We start from the raw sequence: 19,301 nt of genomic DNA on the forward strand, positions 1-19,301 counted from the left end.
GTTGAGAGGTGGGGAACATGGGCAGAAGTAGTACAAACAGTACCAAAGCCAGCAGATGTGGGTTCAAATTCTACCTCTACTACTCATTTTCTGCATTACCTTAGGCAAGTCCCTTCCATCTCTGGGCCCCAACTCATCTGTGAAGAAAAGAGACACTGGAGTGGCTGGTCTCCTAAGTACTTTCCAGTTCTAACCCTCTAATCCAATGAGTGCTGCAAACACTGCTGGATGTGCTCACCAGATCAGTCCTTTTTACTTAACTATTTTTCTTTGCTACCAGGGAAGAGTTCAATTTTGGGTGTGGGTGTGTGTGGGGGTGGGGTGGAGTAGAGCAATAACACCCAAATAACTGCTATAGAAGCAAAATAAAATAAAACATTTTTGAAAATTGGGGTAGGAGAGGTCTCATTTATCTCCACTTTTTCTTAGTTGGTTTCTTTTTTTTAAAGAATGGATTTCTTTTTTTTTCTTTTGGGGGTTTCCTTATTCCATCACTTGGGACTGTGAACTCGCTGGGAGGTTCTCCATTTGCTGTTAAATATCTCCTACTGTCCATTTCTTTTTAACTTGTATGTGCAAGTCTTGGGCCTCAGTCTTCCAGGTCTTCCCTAGAGGACCAGCAGGAAAATGGGTGGATGGGGGCTGTGACTTAAAAGAACCTCTCTCATCGTCTTCATATCCAAAGGCTCATAAAACCCCAAAGCCCATTTCCCAAAGGTTCTCACAGATCAGAACTCCACGGGGAAAATTTAGTCAATAAGAGAGGACAAGACATATTTTAATCTTTAAAAACTTTTTAATTATTGATAACTGCCAACGTGACTCTCTTTACACAGGCCGGCTGTTTCCTATAAATAATGATTTGGGATTAATTTAAAAGTCATACTTTTGTACTCCCTAGACAACGGAGAATTACCCAATCATGAAAATTATACTCTTAAGAGTTCTCGTCCTCATTCTTTCTTCATCTCTCCCCAAAGAATGAGGACGTTTTTGCCTCTTCAGGTCTGTGTAAAGGTTCCTTGGCAGGAGAACATGCATATGACTTTAAAATAAGGATCAATAATCCGCCGCTAAGGGTAATGCACAGAGAAGAGAATACAGTACATAGACATCATTTCAAATAAATACCCACATATAGACAGATGAAGTTATTTTAAATGCAACAATATTTCTTATAAATCAATACTGTAACAGAAGGTAAAAATAGAGAAGTCCCCACATCTAGGAATAATAATGTTTATTCCAGCAAACAGAACTCATTTGTTCCTGCCATTTATATTATTATTATTTATTATTATAATTTGTACTTTTTTGAGGAAAAAAACCACGTTCTTTTTCCTCCAGAAGTACCAATTTAATCATTCACACTAGCCTCAACAAAGGCCTTGAGGCTCGCAAGCCCCTGACTTTTGTTGAAGTCCTTTTTGTGTTTCTGTTTCCTGAAATTACAATGATTAGATACCACATGCAAGAGAAGATATTAATGTCTCGCCTTCACATTCGCAAAGAATACTAATGGTTAAACCATGCCCACCTCTGCCGCCACAGAAAGCGAACAGAATACCCATACAACGCACACCCCAGTGGGGCTGCGACCAGAAATGTCCTCCTTCCTTTGCACAGCTTGCTTCTTTGTTCGGTCAAAGTCCATTTGGTTCCCAAGTGTATTCAATGTTCTGTGTTTGTTTTTCTTTCTTGAGCCCTGAATTTGCCAGGGAAAGTATCACTGACTAACAGAATTTTGCACAATTTCTCATCTCTCACAGGATATGAAGAGACCCCTTTTTCAAAACCAAATGAGCTGAGGCGCTTGCTTACATTTTGTTTATTGCTCCACACCTTCCCAATTCCCGACCAGCTCGTCCTGGTTCCTTTTTTTCTAGACTAACCGATATCCTAGGATTCTCCCTCAAATTAGCAAAGGCACTACTGGCGACAATGAGTAACAAAAAGGCGTTGAAATTGAACACCCTGTAATTGACAACTTTAGAATTTTTCTCACTAAATGTACCACAATTTGGCACAACAAACAAAGAGGTAACGAAACAATTCCAATTTGGAATTTCACTGGTACAGTTGTAGAAAATTCTGTTAATCAGCCATGCTTCCCAACCTCCTCCAATCCAGAAAATCTGGAGTTTGTAGGTAATACTACTGCTTTCATCACTTTTATTTTATTTTTCAAGTGCCTATTACTGTTTTAACCAGAGCAAAGTCAAGTTTTCTTCTTGTTACATTGAACTATTCCTAAGAATAATAATACGATATGAAAAAACCCCAGAATTTGAATACCCTGGATTTCTTAATGAACATGGCAGTTAAAAATCAGTCGTTTAAAACATAAACCATAACATTTCATAATTAAAAAAGGCTGCTGACAGACAGCGCAACAGTTCAGCGGAGCCGCCCATCTGCGCCGCCGCTCTCCTCGACAAGGAGTCTAAAGCAAAACCAACCCCAAACAGCGTCCAAACTTTTGCGACTCGCCTCTGGAGCAATCAGTGATACGAATGCGTGATGGAGACCTAGTGCGAGCACAAACCACTGCTTCATAAATGAGGAATTAAGGAAGCCAATACAATATCAAAGTATCCAAAGTGCACAGGTTGAACAATCAGGTAAAAAGAAATAGAGTCAACAAACAAAATGGCCCCCCCAGGTCCCCCCTCCTCCCCAAGCCCACCGGAATATTTCGAGGAGACTCATTGTTCGTTTGAAGGCAGTTTCTTCAGCACTTGTAAAAAACATTTTCACGCAGCACTAGCACAAGAGGAGTGCAGGTTTTCTCTTTCCAACCCAGGATATGCAATTTTGAAAGTGAGTGCAGGTAGTATATATATTCACAAGAAAAAGAAAAAAAACAAAAAGAGAGAGTGGAAATTTGGGATTTAGTCCATTCCTTTGGGTAATCAGAGCTCCCGGGGCTGGCTGAGCCGCCAGCGGGAGCAGTTTAACCGAGGGCTCTGTGGGCCAATTCCGTCTCCGGGTACTACTCTACAGCTGAAAATGGGGGGGAAAAATGAAACTGCATTAGAAAAAACAGGTTACTTATCCTGACATCTTAATACTGAGAGTACTGCGAGAGCTACAGAGCGGGTTAGTGGTGGCGAGAGAGGACCCCGGTGTTTGTCTGTTAGAGGAGTAGCCCCAGAGCCGGGGAGGCAGGTGCTGCTCAAGCACTGGAAACCAAGAGGGCCAGGGAGAACTGTGCTGGGGCTTGCCATTTGCCGAAAAAAAGATTTCTTACAAGTACTGAATTGAGAGGCTGGAGGAGCAAGGGGCCAGTTGGGAAGAAGCATCAGAAGAGTTTATCAGTGAAGCTAAACAGTCTCTGGAAAAACATGCAGGAGGAAGTGTAGGTCATGCGGGCCAACGCCGAAATCCAACCGACAGGAGCCTGCTCGTGGAGGTAGGTGATGGCTGAAGAAATTTCCCAGGTTAAAAATTCCCAAAGAGCCAAATAAGTACAGGCTAAGACTGGACATAGACCAAGGCCGGGAGGAAAGAGCCAAGAATGCACAAGCCCCACAGACCTTCAGAGAGCATCATCTACACATGCAGCCACACTGGCAGGATGGATTTAGCTTTTCACAACTGTGCCACATTTCTATCTCAGTTTTGGACCCAATCACAAACATTTGGCTACTCCTTTGAGAGATGATGGAGGCTGAAGACAACCTGAAAGGTTTTTTAAAAACCAATGACAGGACAAGGGAAAAAAAAAAATCACACCATCTTGGGTCCCCTGATAACACTGATCCCTTTTTATAAAAATCTCAAAGACTCCGAGAGCCTCCCCAGGCTGCACGTCTCAGCTCCTGAAACATGTCCTTGTACCACTGGGATGTCTCTTAGAGACAGAGGCCTTCGAGGACTGTATGTCTGTGTGTGTATGTATGTATGTGTGTCTGTGTGTGAGCAATTTCCTGCCCCAAAGGGACAACTCAGCAGTGTTCAGAACAAGGAGCCAGTTGTGGCTGGATGATCTGCTATGTTAAGGAGAGAAATCAGGACTGACTGGGGCCATGAGGAGAGATTTTGTTTGTGTGTGTGTGTGTGTGTGTGTGTGTGTGTATGCGAGTGTGTGAGAGGAGGGGACTGGTACAGCAGTAGAATTAGACATTTGTTTCTAAAACAACATAAACTGCTCATTAGCAAAATGAAAGGCCTAATCCATGAAAATGAGAGCTTATTATAGGAGACAAAATATATATTGAGCTTTCTTTTTACCCAGACCCATTATTTTTCAAGAATTATTATTGAAAAAAACGACAAGATAAAAACCCCACTTCTCCAATCTACTGACCTTACGATGGGCAATTTCTTCCATTTTTTAGATGTTCCAGATTAACAAATATAAATAAATAAATGGAACAGGACTCCCCATGGAAAAGGAAAGTAGGGGTGTCAGACAAAAACAAAACAAAAAACTGTCTGCCTCTTGCTACCTGACCAGTCCCCCAAACCCTACCACACAAGTTTTGGATTCCAGTCTTCTATCCTCAACCCTCTTCCACATCCTTCTAGACACTAGTCAGTCCTAGGCCTTTCTGGTTTATTTTGATTCATGGGCAATTGGACTCAAGAGACTCAAAGTCTCTTGGAAAGTTCCAGAATCACTGGAATCAGCATTAGCAAGATGAACTGGTTTAATTACTGGTGCCTACAGCTTGCTCTGCTTACATAATCAATGTGTGTGTGCATGTGTGTGTGTATCAAAAGGATTCCTTCTTCTTCAGCTTAGAAAACCTGCTCCCTGGCTGTGCTCAAGGAAAGCTGAGCCAGGACAGCTCCACGGGCCATCCTACCTGACCCATCAAAGCTCATGTGTAGCTGGCCTGTGGATACAGCCTCTCTTTCCCTACCTACCACATGCTTCAAGAGACTACCTAAGGCTGGCCCAGGAGCCACTGCCAGGTGATAGCCTACATGTCAACACACACCCTACTGTCTGGTGTCATATTCCCGAGGGGGGCAAATTGCATAACTTTTAGAATATATATATGTATGGATATATGTATAAAAACATGAAATGTGCAAGTCTGGGAGACTCACTCTTACCCCCCACTCCTGGAGCTGGGTCAATTATCTTCCCTTCCAATGACCTTTGTTGCAGTGACCCAGCTTCTACTAAGGGGCAAGTCCTGAATCTTTTTTTTTCCAATGCAGGACACAGGCTCCCACCACCATTTCTGGGACCGCCGCATTGCCTCCAGCCAGCCATCTAGAAAGACGACTGAGAGATCTGAGGTGAGCTGAACCCAGCCCAGGAAGGGGCCAAGGCCGTGTTTGTGCTCTGCAGACTATAGCTAGTGTTACCCAATGTAGTATAGACTGGACAACACACTCCCTTTTATAGCCAAGAAAAAAAAAAAAAGGACCCCTCCCCCACATCCGTGTTCGTGGTGGAAAGGGTCCATCCCCCACTACAGGAACCTTACGGATGAATTACTCATCATCAAGACCAGCGTAATGCAGCGTGTATGACGCGGGTGGTAAGGACAAACTAGTGAGAGCCTCCATCACTGAAATGTTAGTGGGGTGTTAAGCGGACAACAAAGACAGCTGATGATTAGATGCGCATTATCGTACCATGCGGCTTCCTGAGCCTCCCTAGTCACAATAAATCTTATACTTCTCGCTGCAGAACACTTGGCTGCCAAGCACGGCCGCCTCGGGCCGGTCCGCACAGGACCGGAGCTGACTTACACTGGGGGGGTGGCCCTTGCTCTTGGAGGTCGACTTGGTACGCCCCCTCTTGGCCTGCTCATGGTCCAGCTCCAGGTGCTCCAGCCGCTGGGTCAGGGCCAGCTTCTGCTGGATGGCCATGCGGAGCAGGGAGTTCAAGGTCTTCTTCTCGTCCTCCGCGGCCGCGAGCTGACGCTGCATCTCGTCCAGCTGGGTGACATACTCGTCACATCTGCAACGACAAAGGTCAACAGGAGCCTTCAAAAGGGTCCAAATTTGGGAGGTTTCTTGGGTCCATTCAAAAGGCACTGACCAGGAGAGTGACCAGCACGGGAGGGTGGTCCCAACTCTCCATCCAGCCCTCCTGTCCGCAGTCCCTGACTGGGCAATGGGCATAGAGACCTTCCCAGCTCCAAGATTCTGGAATCCTCTGAGAGTTGGAAGAGTTCCCAGGAGCCTCAAATACTTGCCCAAATAGGAAAGGAAGTCCTAGACAAGTAGTTACCCACTTTCTGCTTGGAGCCATCTAGGTAGGGCAGCAGTGCTCAACTCAAAAAGACCCGAGTTCAAATCCTACCCTAGTCAGTTAAATGACTTGCCCAGGGTCACATAGCTAGTTAATTTTTAAATGAAAGCTGCCTCAGTGTCCTCATCTGTAAAATGGGAATAAGAGCAGTCAGCGTGATGACCACTAGGAGAGACAGAACCCAGCAGTGTGCTCAACAAAGCATCAATCAGGAGAGACTGGTTTATCCAAAGTCTGGTCTCCATAGGTTTCTATTTCTCTGATGTAAACCTAGTTTTTTCCAAAGGGCTTAGAGGGACATAGATTGAGATGGATGCCTAGGACCAGAAGACTGTGGATCAGGGAAGAAAAGAAGAGAGAGGTCAGAGGCTCAGAAGGTTCATGGCCAGTTTGTAAATGAGGCAGGATTTGAATCCGGGTCTTCCTGATGCCCAACTAAGTTGCTCAAAGTCATACTTAATAGTCAATCTAGGGAAAACACAGTTCATTGGGCTATTTCTGCTTTCTCTCCTTACAAAACAGAAGAGATCATGCCTTCATCATATTTCCAAGGTTACAAAGCCCTTTTGCCACAACTGTCCTGGTAAAAAGGAAGCTGGCCATTCAAACCTGCCAACTATTCTCCCATTTTACAGAAGGGCAAGGCAGAAGGGGCCCAAAGGAGCCCTCAGCTTGCTGGGACTGGTTGAGACAGGGGTGGGCCAGGGAGCTTCTGGAGAACGTGGCCTTGATCTCTGAGGTCAGAGCTTCTGGCCACAAGGAGGCTGCTGGTCCCAATCTGCAAACTAAGTCTCTGGAAGGAAGCAGTCCAGCAGGAAATGGTTTCATCCTGCCTCCTCTCACAATCTCCCTGGCTGACTCTTCTCTGCTTGGGATTCAGTTTGCTCTTTGGGAAAATAAGGGAGTTGACCTCTCTTCTCCCTCAGGCCTCTTCCAGCTTGGATCTAGGCTCCAGTGATCCAAATAAACCTTCACTTAAAAGAAACTCCTGCTATTTATGATCATTTGAAGCCACAAGCTTACAATGGTGACCTCAAGCCCTGCCCAGTGAGGGCCCCCCCCCGCCGCCCCCCCACCACCCTGTGGCCACGGCCACTGCCTCCATCCACCAGGAGCCTTAGCTCCTGGTGGGGTTGGCTGCATTCTCTTCCTCCTTCTGTCTCTCCTGATACCTTGAGCAAATTGGGGTAGCCCAAGAGATTGGACCTCAGCAGTGAGGAAGATTTCATCCAGATAAGGGAGATGCAGGTCAGAGAAAGCACCTGGACAAAGGGAATACTAATGTGCCCATATTAGGTGGCAGGAGAAGAAAAACCTCCAGAATCTCCCAGAAATCTGCAGTCAAGACCCTTTGTGTCCTTGCTGCAGGTTCTACAGAAAATCCTTTCATGCCCCTTCCTTCCAGTCCTGTTACCAGCATCGAGACACAACATGAAGCTGCTGGAAATACTGGTGCAGCTCACCCTACATCTGATGCCCCACATCTAAGGCAGGGTAGCAGCTGTACCCACTATGGATTCACACTGCATTCCAAACCTAATTAAAGGGCTCTCGCTGCCTGGTGAAACCATGGGACAAGGGCTTTCCCTGGTGGCAGATCACAAGGAGAATGGGGCTGCTCTGGTTCTGTGCTGACAACCCCTCCTTCCTCTTCCTTAGGCTATGGAAGATGGGATTACTCCAAGCAGGAAAGCTTCCCCCTTGGACCTGTCTCAACCACTGTTATGTGAGAAGGGAATTTAAAAAGAAATCCTGAGATACTCTCACCTGGACTCAAATGGTGAGAATGTTTGTCCAGGTCCTTTCTCCGGCCCACCTCCCACAAGTTTTTCTCCCATATCTGTATAGAATCCTCCTTACTGCTGAGGTCCAGCCTCCCAAGATATCAGAAGACAGGAAGGAGGAGAATGTGGCCAACCCCCCCAGAAGCTCAGGCCCCCACTTCTCTCCTTTCACCTCCCTTGTCAAGGCTCCCACCATTGGTGGCTGGAGGCAGTGGCCATGGCCATGGGGGAGCAGGTGGGTCCTCTCATTGGGCAGGGCTTGAGACATTCCAGGAAGACTTTTTCCTCTCATCCCCTCCTTTCCAAGAGCTTGGGAGGCCTGTTGCTCCAGGCAGCTTGTCTATGACAAGGGCATGTCAGATGTGGCCCCCAAAAGATTTACTTGGCAGAGAATGGGCCAACTATATGGAGCAGAGAGGGAAGCTCATTCCCAGAGATGCCCTCCTCAAGTTCTCCCTTCAGCCTAGAAAGCTAGGCCAGAAGGTTTTGGACAGGGGAGAGGAAGTGAGCCCAAGGACAAGGCTCCCCTTTAAGAAAAGTCACGGAAGGAAAGGACTAGACACAGCCCTTGTAGCCAACTGATCCCTGAGTCCCAGATGAGTTCTGTGTGGGCCTTTCAAAGCTACAAGAAGAACTGAGTCCTGAAGATGACATTGTGCTTTCAAGTTCAAACACAAACACACACACACACACACACACACACACACACACACACACACACATCACACACACAGATGATCCACAACCCTGTGATGGCAAGTTCTGTGGCTGTTACTGAATGGCACATAATTTTAGGGTCACCCAAGGAAGAGAGGGAGGACATGAATCTCTGTCTCCCAGGCTTTGGCATCAAGTGGGTCAGGCAGCCCCCCTTCATGATGGCAAAGAGAGATTGGAGTCAGATTTCAAATCCTTGCTCTGAAACCTTCTGAACTGGGTGACCCTAGACAAGTCACTTTACCTATTCAGCCTTAGTTTCCTCTCCTGTAAAATGGGATAGTAATAACAGCTACTAGCTGGTGCAAGGATCACACAAGTTACAACCAGGCTAAGATGCTCAGCAGGCCCTAAAGGCTCACTTAATTAGGGTCTGGCTTTAGTGATGAGCACAAGAAATAAGCTCTCTCTAGGCCTCAACATTTTACAGAAGAGGAAACTGAGGCTCAGAAACTGCTAAAGTGTCCTTGGCTGGAACCTGGTTACGTGGGCCCCTCGGTCACCTTCCTGGAGGGGGATGGCCAGGGGGACCCCTCTCCCTTGGGCCCACCCATGCAGTTGGGTATGGAAGGGAAGGGGGGGGGGTGGTACCTGGTGGCAAACATGGCCCGCAGTGAAGAGAAGGTGGCGGCATCCTCCTTGAGGGCTTTCAGCTCGTTGCGGAGCTTCATCATGGTCTCGGTCACCATGGCCTTCTCATTCTCGTACTTGCTCTTCAGGTTGGCCAGGGCCACTTCAGCTGTCTGTGGACGACACACATGGATAAGGCTGCCTGTGGCCCTAAGAAAGCCATGAACCTCTTCTTCGCCTCCCCCAGTCACTATCCCCCCCCCACCGAGGGGTTCAGTTACGGGGCCTAAACCAAGGTCCCAGGTTTCCAGCATCCTGAAACTGGCAGGATTTCAGCCAGGGTCAGCCCCCACCCCCAGAAGAGCCCTCCCCACAACATGCCTCTGCTTGGTGGCCTCCAGGGAGGGCAGAACTCTGAGCAGGAAGCCTGCTACTCCGGATACACTAAGACAGGTTGGAGAAAGAACTTTAATTCCAGGAAATCTGCTGGAGGGAGGAGGATGTGGATGCAGGAGAGAGGAGTCTGCCTTGGCAAGGTCCAAGACTCCTGGCCACTTGGGCCAGGACCCATCAACCTGGGGTCCTTCTCTCTCATGAACCTAGTGTGAGCAAGCATGAGCCTGGATATGGAGCTGCTCAGTTTGTGGGGATCATGATCAGCTGTCTGGGGCCTCCAGTGACCTGGAGATATCAGAGGGTCAGAGGTGGGGGGACCCCCAGAGGCCATTGTCTCCTCCAACACTCTCATTTTACAAACTGAGGTCTAAAGAGATCCTAGAGCCACAGAGTCGGAAGGGGATTCAGACCATCTCATCCCACCTCATTTTACAGATGAGAATACGGAGGCCCAGGACCATCAGAGGCTGGACTCTGGCTATGAAGCTACCTTGGGCGCTCTCTCTTGGACATAACTGCAGGGCAAAGCTGGCCCTGACTCCAATCGTATGCTGGTCATATTATGGGGGGGAGTACCAAGTTTAGAGATGAAAGGACGAGGATGGCATCCAGAGACTGGGGCCCGAGCTTCCTTGCTATTGTTTCCTGTGCTGCTGGGTCCGGATTCCTTGGGCTCCTGGCGTGCCACGTTTAGGGATCCACCCTTCCACCCATGGCTTTCTACTTTCTCAAGAGGGCAAGAAGTCTTGCCCTCTGTTTAGCTGAGGAGCCTCGAGTTCCAGTCACCAAGGCTGTGCCTGAACGTGGAGGGCATCCCCAAGGCTGGGCAGACAGGGAGGGCTAAGCCTCAGTACCGCTACTCGCTCCTGCTGAGAGGACCACAAGATGCCCCCACCCCCACCCCAAGCCCCTCAGAAGGGACAACTGAGGAGGCTCATGCACTGGGAGACGGACCAGGGAAGAAGGCCAGGTCAGGCTTGCCAGAGCCTGCGGCTCCCTCCAAACTGACTCAAACCCAGGCCTCTGCCAAGCAGCAGCTTCCAGTAGGCCTGCACCAGACCCTGTGCCCCCGCCCCCACCTCACCTGCTTGTTGGCCTTCAGCACGGTCCTCAGTGTGGCGATCTGTTCTCGTTTGGTGCTCAGCAGGGATTTCAGCTTCAGGATCTCCTCCATCAGGGCCTCCTTGTCCTTGTCCACCACGGGCCCCAGCTCCTGCGTGGCCACCCGCTGGCGGGACAGCTCCACCGTGCGGTCCACGGCTGCCTGCAGATGTTTGATCTGGTCCCGGATGATGGCGATCAGATTGTAAATGTTCATGGGCTCCTTGCGGGGGTCCGACACGGGGGATGGAAGGGATGAGCTGGGAGAGGGCAAGCTGTCACCGCTCCCATTCTCAGACTTGCCTAGGTCGATGGCCAAGAGCCCCTTGGAGAGGAGGATGGGCGAGCGTCTGCCTTTGCCTTCAGGGCTGACGCGACCCCCGCCCTTGCCCTCCTTGTAGTAATCCAGCATCACCCTGTTGGGGGTCTCGTTGTTGCACATGCAAACGTGATGGTAAAGGTTGGCCAGCTCCTCACTGAAAGTCACCAGCTCATCCTGGGCCACGCTCAGACTGCCCTGCGTCTCCCCCGCCACGTCACTGACCTTCTTCAGCTCCTTCTCCAGTCTGGCCACGTGCTCTCGGTCCAGCCGGCTGGACTTCTCCAGCAGCGCAATCTTTTCTGTCAGGGCCTGGCCTTCGGTCTCATAGCGGCCCTTCTCCTCCTCATATCTGGATGTGCACTCCTCATATTTGCCCTTCAAGGTCTTGAGCTCTTCCCTCAGGTCGCCCATTTCTGCCATGGCCACCTTGTACTTGCACTCCAGGATCTCGGGGCCGTTGATGTCCACCTCATAGTAGTCACCGTCCTCGTGGCTGTCCCGGTCCTTCTCATTGTCCAGCGCTGACTGGCGTTCCTTGCTCACCTGGAGCTTTTTCATGGCCGTGAGGTTCTCGGTGAGGCGGTTGACCTTCTCATGCTGCTCAGACAGGGCTCCTCGGGTGGACTCCAACTGCTTCTGCGACTCCTGCAGGGTGGAAAGTAGGTTCACCTTTTCTCTCTCCATCTGAAAAAGCACAAAACAGGCCTGTGATTCTCTAGCGGCCATTTGTCTCAAAGGCAGAAGACATACAGTCAGTGGGTTATGGACAAGCAAATACCCCATTTTTCTCTCCAAAGCAACACTATGAACCCTCAAACACTAACTCCCAACCAAGAGAATGACAGTAGGAGCCTTCCCAAAATACCAACACCAAAAATAATGTTAAACAGAAAGTCAGAAACATGGACAGAAATGCCCATGGCACTTTTCTGCCTCCTCCCGATGAGACCAACAGAGCGATGAGACTGGCAGAGGTGGTGCCCCCAGAGCCTGGGTTCAGTCCCACTTAGGGTCCTTTGACTCCACTCCTCCTTCAGCGTCCTCAGACGACACTGTTTAAGGCCACCAGCTACAGGGAGCCTGGAAGCTGAGCAGACCCAGAGTGGCTAACTGGAGTGGGAGCTGCCTTCACCAGGTATATTCCTGGGGGTGGTCTGGACCACAGGGACAGTTACATCCTCTCCCTCCCAGGTAATCCTTTGACCCTTAAGGCATCACGTCCTCCATAAGACCCTTCTGGGATCCCCCCAAGCACCTGGAAGTGACGTCCTACTGATTTCATGATTTTCCTCTTTCCTTTTGGGTGTGGGTGAGGTTTCTCCTAAGGAGAACACAAGCACCTTGAAGGCAGGAATGATTTGCATTCTTGTCTTTTTTATGTTATATTCTCAGGATCTAAGCCTGTACCTGCACCAGTAGTCACAATGCTGGCTGACCCCAATAGTGATGTCCTGCTGGTCCTCCTCAGCTCTTATCACCTAGTATTGGTCAGAGAAAGGGAGCTGGGTGACATGCCATCAAGGCCTGGTTGAGTAGTTGCAGGGTACAGCATCACTTCTATTTTTCAAGCTGAAAAATCGAAGTCTAAGGTAATTCAGTAAGCGGGGGAGCACTTCACTGACCAACAGTGCCCTCAGGATACTGAGGATGAAAGTGTGTCATCTGTGAGAGGCAGTGGGCTACAGGGGTGGAATGAGGCATACGCTACCACACATGGTGAATATATGGATTTGTTTTTCTGAACTATCCATCTGTGTTTTAAAGGAGGGTTTCATTGGTGCTAGTGGTGAGACTGGGGAGGGCCAAGGCATCATTTGAGCAATGATGGTTTTATATCACATGGATAACTGATATATTGCTTGCCTTCTCAGTGGGTGGGGGGAAGTAGTGGGATGGAGAGAATATGGAACTCGCATTTAAAAAGAAGGAAGCAATGTTGGTTTTAAGGAGAAAACTAGCAATCAAATATTATACAAAAAAGATCAAAGTATCTAGCAATGAGATCCAGAGCTTGGGTGATTCCCATGGAACCAGAAGCATCCAGATAACTGGGCAGTGCCACCTCACCTGCATCAGTTGCTGCTTCAGTTTCTGGATTTCCGAAATGTTGAGCTCACTCAGCAGGTCAGACACCAGGCTGGGGGCTGGCGGGAAGCCTTCCTCCTTCTTGGGTGTCGACGTCTTGTTGCTGTCACAGGCCGCCACCTTATGCAGCCCGTTCTGCTCGAAGCCGTTCACCATGATGTCATCGTTGTTGGGCTCAGCTGCCTCGTCACTGAACTTGAGGCCATCCAGGGAGAAGTTCAGGTGGTTGGTGTACATGGAGTCATTGATGTTCATGTAGTGGGACAGCTCCTTCCGGAGGTTGTTCTTTTGCTCACGCTCCGTCTTCAGGGTCTCCAGGGACTCCTCCAGCTGGCGTTCAGAGATCTCCTTGAGGCGGATCGCGTCCTCCAACTGGCTGTTGAGATATTCAGTCTCTTCTTCCAGCCTCTTGATTTCATGTTTGAGGCCTTCAAACTCCACCTGGGGAGGAGAGCAGACAACAACAGCACAGTCACATGGTGGGCCCCAAGTGAGTCCCGAGGCTCCCAGTCTGCTCTTGGAAAGGCCCCTTAGAGCTGATGGCCTGAGCAAGGTCAGGGCCAGCTGGGAGCCAGCCAGAGTAGTCATTCTGTGAGCACAGGAGAATCTGACCCCTGCTGCCCCCCCCCATGCCCCTGGTTCCCCCCAGGAGGATTAGGGGGAGAGAAAATCCCTGTGACAGATTTGGCAGAGTCACAGGGATGTCAGGCTGTGGTGGCCTTCCCATTACCCCCCCATCAGCCCCCCCCAGACTGCTCCCGAACCTCTAATGAGGGCTACTTTAATCATCATTAGGCTGTTATTAATTTTTCTTCCTGATATTCTGTAGTTTCTGCCCTCTTGTTCCTGGTTTTTGTCCCTGAATTCCTGACACATAAAAGGTGGGGTGGGGTGGGCGTGGCCTCCAGAGTGGGAGGTCCCCAAAGAGAACCTGGACACCCACCCAGGACATTCCCTCTACAGCAGAGGCTTGGTTGGACTACATAGTGACTGAAGATTTTGTCCAACTCTTAAATTCTTTGTCTTATTTGTGCTCCCCATGCTTGTAACAATCCTCTTGAGGCAAGGTCTCTGGTGTCTTCCCCATTCCGGTACCTTCCATCTTGTCTAAGGCATCCCTAAAATGGTGGAGGTGGTGTAACAGGCCAATCTGCTCTCCTAACCAGAATACTGTGCCTCTCTGAAAAAGCCCCCAGGCTGGGTTGGTTTTTTTTTTTTTAATACACCCACCAGATTTTCTTTTTGCCTCTTGGATTTCTTCTAATTAAGATTCAGGTTCAGATTCTAGCCTGGCTCCTGACTACCACCCAGGGCCAGACTGGGCAATTCACTTCCAGTGACTGGAGACAGGAAAAGAGGGAGCCGGCCATATGTCTCCTCCGGCAGGGCCAGTCTGATGGCGACTCTGCAGTCACTTACTTGGTTCTGCTTCAGGATGGACACCTGCTTCTGCAGGCTGATGTTCTCTTCCTCCAGCTCTGTATAGTCCTGGAGCAGGCGCGCCTCTCTGAACTTGTACTCTTTAATGTCATCCCGCAAACGGGCCCTCTGTATCTCCACATTCTGGTTGATCTGTCAGGGAAACAGAGCAGATAGAGGTTGCCGAGACCTGGAGCACAGAGCTGGGGGGCTGAGGGCTCAACCAAAAGCCCCCTCTCTGTGACCATGCCCTGGGCTCACAGAAGCTTGGCCATGGGAACAATGAAGCACAAAACACAAGCAACTCAAGTTGGCAGAAGTCAATCATGGAGGATGAATCTTGGTTCCAAAGAACAAATGAGAAAATGTGACATGTGACAGACTCCCCAGTCAATAACCTTTCTGTTACAAAAACATATTTAATGGGGAGAGGAGAGGGGTTGCAACAAGATCTCATTAAAGGCATTTTCATTTGGTTGTTCAAAAGACCATTTTGAAAAAATAAAAGTATTGATAAAATACCAAAAAAGCTGACACTGTGATCCTGACCCTCCCTGCACTATCAGCCTGACAATTCTGGCTTCAACTTTGGCCGGGGGGGGGGGGGGGGGGGGGGGGGTCGGGTCTATGTAACCCACTCCAGGCTTTAGGATTGCCCAGAGTGTTCAATCTACCCAAATTTTATGCATAAAGGTAATACTGTCTAAAATTTTTTTATTGGCTCAGTTATATTGCCATTTAAGGTCTGCAAAATACTTCCATATATAACGCACCTTTGCCATTCATCTCATTTTGACATGGTGCTGGATCACTAACCCTCGCCTCCCTACGTCTGTTGGCAGGCTTACCCATCTCTGAGTCACCCATGTCTACAAACCTCGGAGGCATCCTCAGCCATCTTCTGCCCCTCCACCTCAATCTGCTGTCAAAACTTCTTTTCTCTCCCTCTCTGGTCCCCTCACCTTCAGAGAGCCACAAGCCTGAGTTTAGTCCCATCATGTACAGCCAGGGTCTTCTCGACCCTGTCTTGTATCCTTCCCAATTAGACCTTTCCCAGCACGTGATCTCTCTCTTAACCCTTAGCCACGTAGTCAGTGCTTGACTCTCCATCCGCTCTCTGAAAGGGCACCTCCTGTCCCCTCGATCCAGGGATCACATGGTCTACACGGACACCACTCCAATGCCCAAGGCCATTCCTAACCTCAGAACTCTGTTTCCAGGCTGCCAGCCAGCCCCCAGGTACCTCAAATTTAGCATGTCCAAACTGGAATTCATCTTTCTCCTTGATGTCACTCTCAGGCTGCAACATGATCCATCCTTCTCCCAGACACCCAAGCCCAAAGGTGACCTTGTCTTTAACACATCCTTGTTGGCCACTCTAAAAACTGGTCTGTGGTCAAGTCTTACTGACTGGTAAGATGACACTTCCCTTTTATACTGTTACCAGACACCTTCTGGTCTGGATGTGACTTTCCCCTTTGGATGGCGAATTTAAGCTCCTGGAGTCCAGGGTCAGTCTATCTGAAGTGAGGCACCTTCAACAGTTGGCATATTCCATGCGGCAAACACACATCAATGTTTAAAGATGTACTAAAATACCTACTGTGTGTCAAGGTCCTCTACTAACAGAGGAGAGGCGTTCATCATCTTGGATGGGGCTGATGCAAATCACTATAATCAGAGTGAGACCAAGTAGTATACAAAGGAAGTCTTCACTTCTTTCAAGATCTGGTTTATGCTCACCTCCTTCATGAAGCCTGTTTGGACTCTTCACCAGCCCTTCTTCCCCTCCCAACCCCAATATCTCCTTCTACCTTCTTCAAATCTCTTCTGGACACTTGAGATCCTTTAAGACAAGTCTAATCTCTTATTTTACAGATAAGGAAACTGAGGTTGGAGAAAAGAGCCTTGACCAAGGTTATCATGCAATCTAATGCTTGGTAGACATGAGGCTCAAAAATCATCAATTATAGCCAACAATAAGCTATATTTGGGTGAATCTGAGCAAAGCTCAGCACATGGGAGAGGCCCACGGTTAGAGAAGTTGGGGTCCTGGTCAGCATCACATGGCTAAACATGGTCAATGAAGGCCAGGGTCCCAACCAACAACATGTTGGGGTCACCCTCCTCTCTCCCTTCTTTCTTCCCCCACTCCCAGCACCATGGCAATGGCTTCTTGACTGTTTCAATCCCTGGCCTCTCAGCCCCAGTTGGCCTCGCCTTCTTCAAACACTATTCAGATCCCTCACTAACCTTCACTGGTTTTCCACTGCTGCATCCAGGCCAATTTCCTTGACCTGAACCTCCAGGTGCTCTGTATCCCCAGCAATGAGACAACTGGTTTGTGGATAGACTGAGAATATATTTTGCAGAATACAAAGTTCATGAGGGTCTGCAGGTTGTGCCATGGAGCCTGGCAGAGGGGCTCTTGGAGACATCAGTAGTAACAACAGGAGCTCAGAGTTTTATTTTCTGGTTTACAAAGGGCTCCATCTCAGTATCATTATTTGGCCTCATTTTCTAAATGGAATCCTCTCTTTTTTCTTAGGGCCTCTGAGAAATTGTCTCAATTAATCAGTCAATTATTCTTGCCCCAAAGCTTAACTACAAGGATGGTTGTGGAAAGGAGTCACTCCCTCCCACCCTAGAAGGAGCTGATATGGTCAGTTGGCATCATCCCTTGGGCCTCTCCTGTACACAGGTGATGGTCAGGGGCCCTCAGCCCCTGGAATGAGGCACTTCTCCTAACACCTTGGCTGGGCCTGTCATGCCAGAAGTCACGTGGGACCCCAGGGCAGGCTCAGGAGGGCCAGAATGGCCGACCCACTTAGATGATGGGTGAACATCTTGACACCTAAAATGGAAAACCAGGCCAACCTCTGAGGAATGACTTTTTTTTTAGGTTTTTGCAAGGCAAATCGGGTTAAGTGGCTTGCCCAAGGCCACACAGCTAGGTAATTAATTATTAAGTGTCTGAGACTGGATTTGAACCCATCCAGGGCCAGTGTTTTATCTACTGCGCCATCTAGTCACCCCTGAGGACCTCCCAGGCCTCCCCTGACCAGAGTTCTCCTTTCTTATCCCCAGCTAGCTTCTGGGCAGTCACTCTGGAGGTGGAAGGGATCCACCATACAGGGAAGGAGATCTGAGGCCCACACACAAGTATGAGGACAACACAGGACTCAAACCCAAGTCCCTGGCCTCTGGTGCTGTACCTCACTGCTTATCTCTTTACAGCACTCAAGAAAACTCAAATTGGAGAGAAAGTGAGGGCGCTGCATGCTTGAACAGAACTGTGGCGGCCTGGGTCACTTCCCTGCCCTTCAAACTCACCTCTTTTTGGAAGGATCATGTGTCCTTCAAGGATCATCTTGGATGATGCCTCCCCACAGAGGATTCCCCCTGACCCCTCAAGGCTCCCTACTGAGGCAGATCCCCCATGTGTCTGTATCCTTGCTGGCCTCTTGTCTTTCTTTTTAAGATTTTATTTATTTTGAGTTTTATAATTTCCCCCCCCAATCTTACTTCCCTCCCCACTCCCACAGAAGGCAATTTGTCAGTCTTTCCATTGTTTCCATGCTGTACATTGATACAAATTGAATGTGATGAGAGAGAAATCATATCCTTAAGGAAGAAACATAAAGTATAAGACATGGCACTTGTCTTTCTAAAGGGTTGGGTTCTCTCCTCCCTGGGGTCTGGGACCAGGAACCTGAATCCCTGGCTAAGCTGTGGGTCCACCAGCACTGGGCTCCACCTTACAGGTTTCATCCCATTTGATCCTCACACCAACCCTGGAAGGAAGGTGAGCTATTAGTAATCTTATTTTGCAGCTGAGGATACTTGGGCACAGTAGTTAAGTGACTAGACTGGGGTCACACAGCAGAATTTGGCTCCCTAAGAAGAAATCTCCAGGGCCTGATGGATTCACAAGTGAATTCTACTAAACATTTAAGGAACAATTGGTTCCGATTCTATATAAACTCTTTGGAAAAATAGGGAAAGATGGAACTCTGCCTAACTCTTTCTATGAAACCAATGTCTAGGAAGAGTTAAAACAGAATGAAAATTATAGACCTATCTGCCTGATGAATATAGATGCAAAAATCCTAAATAAAATCTTAGCGAAATGATTACAACAAGTCATCACTAGGATAATACATTATGACCAAGTATGATTTATCCCAGGAATGCAGGGTTGGTTAGGAAAACTGTTAGTATACTCAATTATATCAACAACAAGCCCATCAGAAATCATATGATCATATCAATAGATGCTGAAAAAGCTTTTGACAAAATACAGCATCCATTCCTACTAACAACACTAGAGAGTGTAGGAATAAATGGACTGTTCCTTAAAATAATTAGCAGTATCTATCTGAAACCATCAACAAGCATTATATTCAATGGAGAGAGGCTAGAGCCATTCCCAATAAGATCAGGGGTGAAACAAGGGTGCCCATTATCACCACTACTATTCAGTATTGCATTAGAAATGTTAGCTTCAGCAATTAGAGAAGAAAAAGAAATTGAAGGAATTAGAATTGGGAAGGAAGAGACAAAAAACTCTCACTCACTCTTTGCTGATGACATGATGGTCTACCTAGAGAATCCCAAGAAATCATCCAAAAACTACTGGAAACAATTAGCAATTTTAACAAAGTTGCAGGTTATAAAATAAACCCCCATA

The 19,301-nt window shown here is 48.3% G+C and overlaps 1 protein-coding gene across 2 annotated transcripts in view; it reads right to left on the bottom strand.

The window, feature by feature from the left end:
• Positions 1 to 254: 254 nt before the first annotated feature.
• BICD2 (BICD cargo adaptor 2) overlaps positions 255 to 19,301 on the bottom strand; it is a 79,988-nt gene continuing 60,941 nt past the window's right edge. Inside the window, exons 3-8 of one of the 2 annotated variants that reach the window (XM_074199193.1) lie at positions 14,612 to 14,764; positions 13,175 to 13,633; positions 10,769 to 11,791; positions 9,310 to 9,461; positions 5,713 to 5,923; positions 255 to 3,003 (exon numbers count right to left, since the gene is read on the bottom strand). In XM_074199193.1, the coding sequence (XP_074055294.1) occupies positions 2,998 to 3,003; positions 5,713 to 5,923; positions 9,310 to 9,461; positions 10,769 to 11,791; positions 13,175 to 13,633; positions 14,612 to 14,764 (2,004 nt within the window). In that variant the 3' untranslated portion in view covers positions 255 to 2,997. Of the gene's footprint in view, positions 3,004 to 5,529; positions 5,924 to 9,309; positions 9,462 to 10,768; positions 11,792 to 13,174; positions 13,634 to 14,611; positions 14,765 to 19,301 lie in introns of those variants that run through there. The other variant, XM_074199192.1, reaches the window with a different exon arrangement.

Source organism: Macrotis lagotis, chromosome 8 (genome assembly GCF_037893015.1).
Source record: "Macrotis lagotis isolate mMagLag1 chromosome 8, bilby.v1.9.chrom.fasta, whole genome shotgun sequence".
NCBI classification, from domain to species: domain Eukaryota; kingdom Metazoa; phylum Chordata; class Mammalia; order Peramelemorphia; family Peramelidae; genus Macrotis; species Macrotis lagotis.